This window comes from Trichoplax adhaerens, genomic scaffold, assembly GCF_000150275.1.
Source record: "Trichoplax adhaerens TRIADscaffold_7 genomic scaffold, whole genome shotgun sequence".
NCBI lineage: Eukaryota > Metazoa > Placozoa > Uniplacotomia > Trichoplacea > Trichoplacidae > Trichoplax > Trichoplax adhaerens.
This window is the reverse complement of record NW_002060949.1, coordinates 1,103,810-1,113,850: the sequence shown is the minus strand read 5'-3', so window position 1 is coordinate 1,113,850 and position 10,041 is coordinate 1,103,810. Positions and strand designations below refer to the sequence as shown.

At 34.8% G+C, this 10,041-nt stretch overlaps 1 protein-coding gene across 1 annotated transcript; it reads right to left on the bottom strand.

Annotated features, from left to right (window-relative positions):
- Positions 1–1,180: 1,180 nt before the first annotated feature.
- Positions 1,181–2,194, bottom strand: TRIADDRAFT_7073 (uncharacterized protein; the record flags this gene model as incomplete). The annotated part of the gene is made up of 5 exons (XM_002113909.1): positions 1,181–1,252; positions 1,363–1,498; positions 1,607–1,688; positions 1,809–1,908; positions 2,087–2,194. Coding segments are annotated over 5 exons (498 nt in total), but the record flags the coding sequence as incomplete, so codon positions are not given.
- Positions 2,195–10,041: the final 7,847 nt, after the last annotated feature.

Genomic DNA, 10,041 nt, shown 5'->3' with positions numbered 1-10,041 from the left:
ATGAATCATCCATCAAGAATAAATTATTATCACTGTCAAGATAGTTATTTCATCATTAAATGCATCTGTTGGAATTCAATCTTGATTGTGATGACACAAAAGCATTTACAGTTTAACGCTTCAAGTGAATACCCTAAGGTGTGTACTCGTACACTCTACACTGACGTTGTGGCACACTCCCTCTCCTTGAAAGACCAAATTTAAAAACTAATTAATATATTATTCATTAATGGGTGTTCGCTATTCTACTGTACATAATTCTACTATGCTAAATCACAACGATTTTTCGATTGACAAGAACGAGTTTTAGGTATCTAGTAATCCTTTCGAATCGTATTTTTAATTGGTAACGGATGTGCATTAAATGCCTATCACAGCCGCCAATAGTCATATGATTGGTATGGTTATTAATTTCTATAGATGAAAATATGATATCTAGTAATAGTACATTACATATTCGTATTTTATACATATTCACTCTACATATACATATATACGAGTATACACTATTCAGATGGTTGCATTGTAGCTTGTAGCAAGCATACTTTCGTCGTGGATTGGCTATAATCCATCATGCGATGATACTAGCTTACAGTAATTGGTTCATAACAGATATACTGTACGAAGTGTCAAACTTTCCAGCAACTACTCAATATGAATTAATACTTGAATAGAACAAATGGAGCACAAAAAAATTAAAGTTGCACTAGTTACAAAGAATGTGAACAAAAAATAACAGCATTCAGGATGAACCATATTAAGTTTTCTTCAAGATTGATTAGTCTGAAAGGCTTTATTTAAAATAACGTGAATCACGAACAATTTGTACAGAAGAGTAGACCGAGAACAATACTGTAAATTATCATTATCCATACCGGCATATCTCTACCTCAATATTACGAAGATTTCGAAGCATTGCTATCTAACAATAATTAGTATAATATAAAGACAAAAAATTTTCTGATTCATACCGATGTACCAATACCGAGAAATTCAATAAAATTCTCTTAACCGATTTCAGTAACAGCTATTAGATGCAGTATTTCAGCAATTATTATTATCAGTTGAGTTTTTAATATTTTAAAAATGGGACTAACCGAACTCATTGATGTTACAATTTATTACTTAATTTATATTAGTAATCAGCTACAAATCAATGATACTAAGATACCACAACTTTTCCACTGTCTTCCTTCCCTTTATATTTTTTCTTTCCATGAGAAAATGGCAAATATCTGTACCTAATCATATGCTACAATTGGACAAGTAAGATTTCTACATTAGTTATTTAATAAATAGAAATGCATCCGTTGTCCTATGTAGACTACTACTATACCACACTTTGCGTAAAATGGTACAAACCTCGATTTGTCTTCGCATTGTCATGAAAAACAATAAGAAAAAATAAATTACCAATATTGGCCAAAATACTGGTACATCAAATACTTGGAAGAAAGTGCAGAAAGTTGCAATTATAATAGCTCGAGTAGTAGAAGTCCTATAAAAATTTTAAAATAAGCTTCAGAAAGCGCCGAATAATTTGATTATTGCATGATAAAGATATTTCCAGGACAATATAATTGCATATTGACTAATATTTAATTACCAAAACTTAAATTCAGGGAGCCTTCTCATAAACGGCTTGAATTCTTCATCTCTTCTGGTAGGTAACGTCGGTCCATCTTCCTCTATTCGTAATAGTCAATCATGTTATCAAAATTCGTCATTTTACGTAAAGTGATGTGATCAAATTGCAATCGTGTAGTAGACATATTAGTTGATTATCTAAGGAAAAGTTTTATTCAAACCTTCTTCCATAGACATTGCAGGATCCATTTGGGGAGTTAGGAAACCAATAAATTGGTTCAATAAAAAGATGGCGAGAGCATAAGTTACTATGTAGAATCCCTAAATTTTTGGCATAAAAAATGAAGTTGATAATATGAATTTTCTTGCTAAATACCTTTACCATAAGTACAAAATCATTATCTTTACAACGAAAATTTGGCAAGAGAAATATATAGTATAGCAAGTGTATGAAGAAACCTGTAGTCTAGCTTTAACTAAGATTTTAATCCAATAATACCTGGATTATATATATCCTTAGACCATAGATAATTGATAATACCATTGTCGAAATCCATCTAGCAATAACATACGGGGTGGCACGATCGAGAAAGTTCTGATAATACTTTTAATATTTAATGGACAATAAATTAATAACTAAACAAATATAAAGGTTGATAGTAATAAAGTTAAGCTACGTTGATCGTACAAGTGATATGCTAGTGGATAAACGCGATATAACGGAAGGAGAAGGTCTTCCCAATTCATCACCATTTGAAGACATTTTGATAATTTATTTACCTAAAGAACGATAACGATGCTACAGTTTAAGTTAAAGAGCAATTTAGAACTTAGAGCACCGATTACAATTTTAATCTAGTGATATCCTGTAATAGTTCACTAAAAAACTCTCGTGTGTAATTGTAATTATAAAATACTAGTAGCTATATAAAATTAGAGAAGTAAAAATTTATCCAAAAGGCAATCCTTACTCGATTAGGCTCAAAGTTTATCGGAAATTTACAAGCAGATTCTGTTTTATCTTTGCTATTCAGCGTAGTAAAAATACATTCCTTATAGACCAATAAATCTGGTTACCTAAGTTAAGCAAGAAAAGTTTAATTCGATCGTCAGTATACAACAAACCCATTTCGAAATGACATTAATGTTCGCGTGGTCAGTAACATTATAGTGTTATTTTCTAAATTTTGCATTCGCTTTTACAATTTGTAAAACGAATGGGTATATTGTCTAGTTTGGGAGATTTTTATAGATGTAGAACATCCGTATTGTCGGTAATATATGCTATGCATTATCATCTACATTTCGAAATCTGCTATTATAATTTTTGAAAATGAAATGATATATTATCTAGTTTGGAGGTTTTACAGATGTAGATTTTGAAAAGATTCATACATTGACGGAATCAGAGTATCAATTTATGATTGAATTGATTTTTGGTAAATAAAATGTTAATTCCGTTAATCTTATGGGTAATAAATAATCAGTTTTCTTTTGTCCATATCCAGTCTTAGCATGACCGACAATGTAACTCGGATATTTAACATTACGCAATAGTATGAAAAGCTAGGATTTCAACGATAGTGAAACGAAATAGCTCCATTGTTTCGCTCAGACACATATTCAGTAACGGATATTAATTAATACGATGTAGAACGAATAGTTGTACGTAGTTAATTTAGAATTCATCTTGTGACTAGTGTAAAACAGTGTACGTTATCAGTAGCATACGAGTACAAAAAGACTAAATAGACTACATATCTGAAGCTTGCAGTCAGTGAATTCTCACATATAAATAAAATACTGGTCCCCATCCAGGCCGTAGGAAATTACTACATTGAGATGACGGTGATTGATTGTAAAAATATGTGAACGTACGCATCAAGGAAGTGTATGATATATGTATGCGTATGTCTCATACGACCTAGCACTGATCTCTAAATTTTAGTCAGGAGTAGAACACAATTATGACAATAAAATGGAAGTATATTCTACATTATTGGAGGAAAGGGCGGTTTCGACTCGTAATATTGATGTAGGAATTTGAATACAATGAAGCTATTATATTTTACATCAAATCTTCAACGTTCTAACTTCAAAGTGATATGAATCATAGATAACGTTTAATTACTAAGTTAAGGGGGAAAAAAAAGACTATTGGCTACTTTTGATAGCATGAACAAGAAATCCCTAAATATGAAGATCCATAATATCGAATTTAGGTCATTCGAGTCCGTCAATTCTATGCTTTGTATTTGATCGCGTAATTTAGAAGTCTATGGATTATATTATTTGTATATACAAAAGCAAGTCTCACGGATTGACTCAGCATACATTGGTAGTAATTAAACGACCTAGATGCAAATAGTAGCATACCCGTCCGTATATTCATGTAACCTATACAGTATACATTATTAAAATGTAGTCACTAACGTTCAACGGAAACGACTACCGACCGAATCATCTTCAAAATGCAGTAGTAACCATCCTTACATAATATATAAATTTAATACATTAACAGAAACGGTGGAATATTTAAAGCGTTCTATTGCATGCTATCTAATTTGTAAATGACTGTACAGTATTTGTTTCATTATACAAGTTGGTGTAGTTCAGAGTACGCGTATACTTGTTGAGACATTTGCGGTAATTACAACTGAAGGTTGCATTTACGTTTATGATAATTATTCCTGTATTTATCAACTTATAATTGAAAGGCTGTATAACTTATTCTTAGACTAGAAATGAAAGATCCTACGATGATGAGATGAATAGAACAATGCTATTACTATCCAAATGTTGTAGCAAGTCTCGCAAATTGTTAAGCCTTGATTCTGATCACAAGTAATTGTATGCTTGTATGCATCAACCATTATCGTATACACGCGTACACTGTTACAAAACTCATTTCAATGTTGAATTGAATCGACGATTGTGAAGATTAAAATTTGTTTCCGATTAACAGTACTGTAGATGGGTCAAATACAAGTGTGATTATACTAGAATGTATGAATCTTGTTTTCGAATATTGTCTAGTATTGTAGAAATATAGCAAAGAACTCTAAACTTATCCGTGGACATAAGTACAGTACATTCAAGACAATTATTTCTCTGTTCTGTACATACGTGTACGAATCACTTGACATATTTTCTGGTTGTGATGAAGGTTACTTCAATGACTTAGATGAAAGCATTTCTTATAATACATATTTTGTATAAGCGTAAACATACTGTATCTGGCAATATTGTGAGCGTTGTATAGCTTCGGGTATTATAGCTGTATCTTCAGAATTCACTACTAAGGGCAATATTATCGTGAATCAACAGAGTCTATCTATCATCGATCTGAACTACACATGGACAAAAGGCTTCCTCCTGTTAATAATCTATCAATGTACTGAAAATAGTTGTATACGCGTAAGAGCAAATTTATTAGCAGCAGGTAGCGGTGTAATCAAAGCCTTCTTGCTAAACGTTGTAGTACTGTCGACGTAGGCCGAAAGGTAGAGTATCTATCATTCGATCTTTTTACTGTGATGTTAACGTATCTTTTTAGATATACATACATGCATACCTGTATGTACTATAGATCATTTGAAGGAATGAGTTAACAAGTCATTGATGGAAATTTGTCATCATCATCGGAAAAGTTCGAGTCCTTTTTACGGTACATCGTTATACGTATCTTACTATGACATGCTGCACTATACTACTGTACACTAGTAGAAATAGTTCTATAAGCTAGTTAGCTACGAATGAAAGTCCAGTACAGTCTATCATTTATATTGCACTACAGGATCTCAATATATAGTTTCATGCCGAGTGTCTTATCATTATGAATTGATAATGGTAATTGATGAATTTAAGCCCTATGAACTCTGATGACGTACGTATTCAGAGAATGTCATCTGCGACTCTAGTTTCTATGCCCAACATGATAACAACTGGTTTCTAAAGCAGATTTTGATCCTGTAGTCAAGATAATCTTAGTGCCAAGTTTGCCCATATCGGTAATACAATACTTGGATTGGTATATTGCAAGGTAGCTCGAGTTCACAGTCATGTAATCTTTTTCAACGCATCTTATTTACCGTCAAGTAATAATCAATTTACCCTGCATTCAACAGTTAATGGCGTATACACAATTCATCATCATCAGGGTTATATTACTGGCTAACTTATGAGTGAATTGTTGTTGATAATTATCCTATTGCCGTACTTTAAATCAATACCTTAATAACGTTGATGGTGGCATTCGTCGATGTTGGTCAGTAATCAACATCGCTTTATACTGTAATTGGCGAATACTGTAGTATCACTAGCATTGGTGAGCTAATTTAAAAGGCAGTTTTTTGCCCTAATCTTCATAGAGGAGCCTGTTATTTCAATCCATCGGAAATCTTTTGTTACTGATAGGTACAAATAAAACACTTAGTGTGTGGATATTCTATTTGGCATTATCATGACCAACGGTCAAATAAGAAGGCAACAGATGTAATTCTATCGCTACTCCTCGTCGGCAATCAATTCATAACCAACATGTTATGCTCGCACAGTCAAGTATTTTGATGAATATCGAATACAAGTACGATCATTTGCAGCTATTATACTCTCCAGATTAGATGATGGTAATGGTGATATCAAAAGATTGTTTCTGATAATAAATTAACGATAAAACAAGCGAAAATGAAGCTATTCTATCTAAATACGCTTACCTAGTAGCCCTTGGTAGCCCTTTTCGTTGGGTTCTTCTTCAATGAGTAAATCTTGACTGTACAATGTGGCACGTTGTACCCGCTAACGTCATACTGTACTGTACGGCACGGTGTATTATGTGCACTAATTAATGGCTTGATATTTTTCATCGACGCCTGATGATTAAGACGACTTTGTATCAAGTTCCTACTATGCTTTAAACAGTGTTCTCAGCTTCACTACGGCAATGACTTCGCCTACCACAGCTTTACCAGCAGAGCAGTCCACTGAGTATAGTACACTACAGTACAGTACTGTCGAACCACAGTACATTGTACCGTGCTCTACAGTGTACAATACAGTACACTGTACACGCTGGTAGTGGTGTACTGGTACTGTACTGGACGGTGTACTGTATTATGCAATTTATGCGCACTAATTAATGGCTTGATATTTTTCATTGACGCCTGATGATCAAGACGACTTTGTATCAAGTTCCTACTATGCTTTAAACAGTGTTCTCAGCTACGGCAATGACTTCGCCTACCACAGCTTTACCAGCAGAGCAGTCCACTGAGTATACAGTAGTACAGTACAGTACAGTACTGTCGAATCATAGTGCATTGTACCGTACTGTACACGCTGGTAGTGGTGTACTGGTACTGTACTGTACTGGACAGTTACGGTCCATATCTACAGTATGTGACGTCAGCAGTCTGTGAGGACGCGTAGAGTCCATCCATGATGGCGAACCGTATAATGCATTCATTAATTAATAATTAGAATGAGAAAGGAGGCTTTCTTCTGGTCTTCTTCTAGTACTCGTTGATTTAGCAAAGCGACGCTACTGTCTGTACGGAGAGTTACGTACAGTATAGAACAGCAGACTTTGCTCTTGAAAAACTTCTCACAGATAAAAGTTAACTTTGTAACACTTAAGACACCAACAGTGATGACGTTGCGCCCATTGTCGCCAGCTGAACAAATTTGGACAGATTGCAATCCCTACGGGGTGGACAGTAACTGTACTAGAAATACCGTACTGGACTGTACAGTAAGCAGTAAGTTCTGTACAGTAGTATGAATCTTCGGCGTCTGATTTCTAAATCACCGGTACTAATTGTAATAACATCGACGATCTGATATCACTGTCTCTAAGTGAAACTTGGGAACAGATCATAAGATTGAGCGTAATATTACTTCATTAGAAAAAAATTAGTCAATGCAAAATCGACCATCTGCATACTAAAGTAGTGTCATAACGAAGTGTTTGACACAATATTTGGACGAGATAAGGCCGAAGGTGTCTGTCCGTCCAAGAGTGATTAGCACAGGTCTTCTTCTTGCTACAGTCCATTGTACTGAGTGACGACTGAGAGCAGTGAGCAGTGAGCACGTACTGTACTGTACAGTACACTGTTGTTACAGTCATTTGCTACAATGCTGCATGTACAGTACTAGTACAGTATCAGCAGTTCTGACGACGTACTGTACTGTATTGCGCTGACCCTTGTGAGCCACCGTACATTGTATTGTACTGCACTGCGGCGGGGAGAGTGGTAATCCCACAGTCACACAAACACGCTGACCGTCTATTCGACCATCTCCCGCTTTTGACCACAGTACCATACGGTCCCTGCTTACAGTACTGTGCTGTAGTTACACCTGTCGAAGGTTTGGTTCTGTATAAAAGGAAACAACGTCAATTTGGGGGGAAATGAAGTTGATTGAGCTCTAATTACTTATTAGGGTGCAATCGAACGGCAGACTAAATTTGATACTGTTCCTAGTATTCTCTACCTATTTTTTGACTCAAATGGAAGTTCTACCATTACAGTATATTGTACGCTAAGTTCTGCAAAGTTACCCAACATCGATGAGATAGCTACGGTATACAGTACTAGAGGACCTTGGTTCCTTTTTTCATACTGTACAGTATAACGGCAGAGTTGTACACTCCTGTACAGTACAACTCTGTACTACTGTATCAAACGTACAGTACAGGATCTCAACACTGTACTGCATTGCATTGTAACGGAGAAGTGAAAATGAGTGGCAAGCACTGTCGCTGCAATTTTCTCATCATTTTCTCTTCTTTAATCTTCAGTCTACTTTTATTCTGATCGATGGTAGTCATCTTGAAGGATGGAATCAGCACGAGTGGCATAATTCAAAGAGTAATCGCCAATCCCATGTACTGAGTATACTTCAATGAGTACATGTAGGTAACTTTTATCCAATCACTAGATGATAATAGACCAATGAATGATCGATGAATTGTGAAAGTTGGGGTCGAAGCAAAATTATTAAACAAATATTATCCGCGCTATTTTATGCCGTTGTTTCCTTGTTACTTACCTTGGTGAATAAAGCCTTGTTGACACAATATGAGTGAGTAAATAATTTAAATATCTTCCTTTCATGAAGAAATACAACGATACGCTAGCCATGTCAATCTATTCAACTCTATCATAACCGTGTTAGCCAATCCAGTACTTGAAGTATTTCATTCATTCTATTGGACCAACTTTGATCAATTTATTTCGTCCATGTCATCAATGACTTGCCAATATATTATACCTATCTATGACTGCATTAGGACTATTCTTTAGTAAAGGTACATTTCAATTTTTTTCTTTTTTAGCCGTCATGCATAAAATGTGACTACAACAATTATATACTCCCAGTTGTTTCGTCCTAGGAGTGGCAGTACCTCATTATTCGTTTCGTTTTCATCGTCATAATAACGAGGTCTCATATGGCCTCAGATTACCTTAAATGATCGAGACAACCATCCAAAAAGTAATTACAATTGACAGCGGGTGTATTCAGTTTACTTTCTGCCTAAAGTAGTAAGCTTTCTCTGTAGAAATTCAATTCATAACTGACTAGTAATGGCTATTTTGGGGGACATTCCCACCTTTGATGGTAAATAACTGTACAGTACAGTATGACTTGTAGCTTTGCTGATGATTTGAACCCAATCTTCAACGTCGCTCATTACTGGAATACGAATACCTTGTCTAGAGATAGCGTTGTGTGCCAATACACTAGAATAATATTGACTAACTTAATTATCCTTCACCACTAAAAAATCGCTACAAAAATGTTCCAGTAAATTGCTGAGATAACATAGTCAATTATACATAAGGTCAGGTCTACGTGGGATGCATTGATGTCATGATTGCATCAACGCAATATCTACTGTACGTAGTTACATTTGCTTATGCGATGTACATACTGTACAGTACATTACATTCATCATTTTACGTCGTCTTGAAATAATTTCGTAAAATTACGATAACAGCAATACCTGTGCATTGAAGAAGACAAGAAAGAACGCTAAAATGAGTTACAGTATGATCATGATTGCACTCAACAAAATGTCGAGTGATGGTTAATGCCTACTTCATTATTTAAGGCTCATATTGCGCTTATTACCAACAATTAATGAATTAGACTGTAATGATGATCAGCTTAATTTTATCATCTTACACCCTACATTATAAGTATAAGCGAGTTATTAATATCAAAGACTCAGTGTACGCAGAACTACTTCGTAACTCGAATGGATGAGTTATGAATGAAGAAGCTACAAACCATTTACGCGTATAGTATCGTCATATTTTTGGACACTGCAGATTCGTATTATTGTCCTACCTAATATATATATCTTGTGTGTTACAATCTGCTTTTCTTATGCACGATTATTTTTCATCTATGAATATGTCCACTACGTCCCATGCCCACATAGATTTC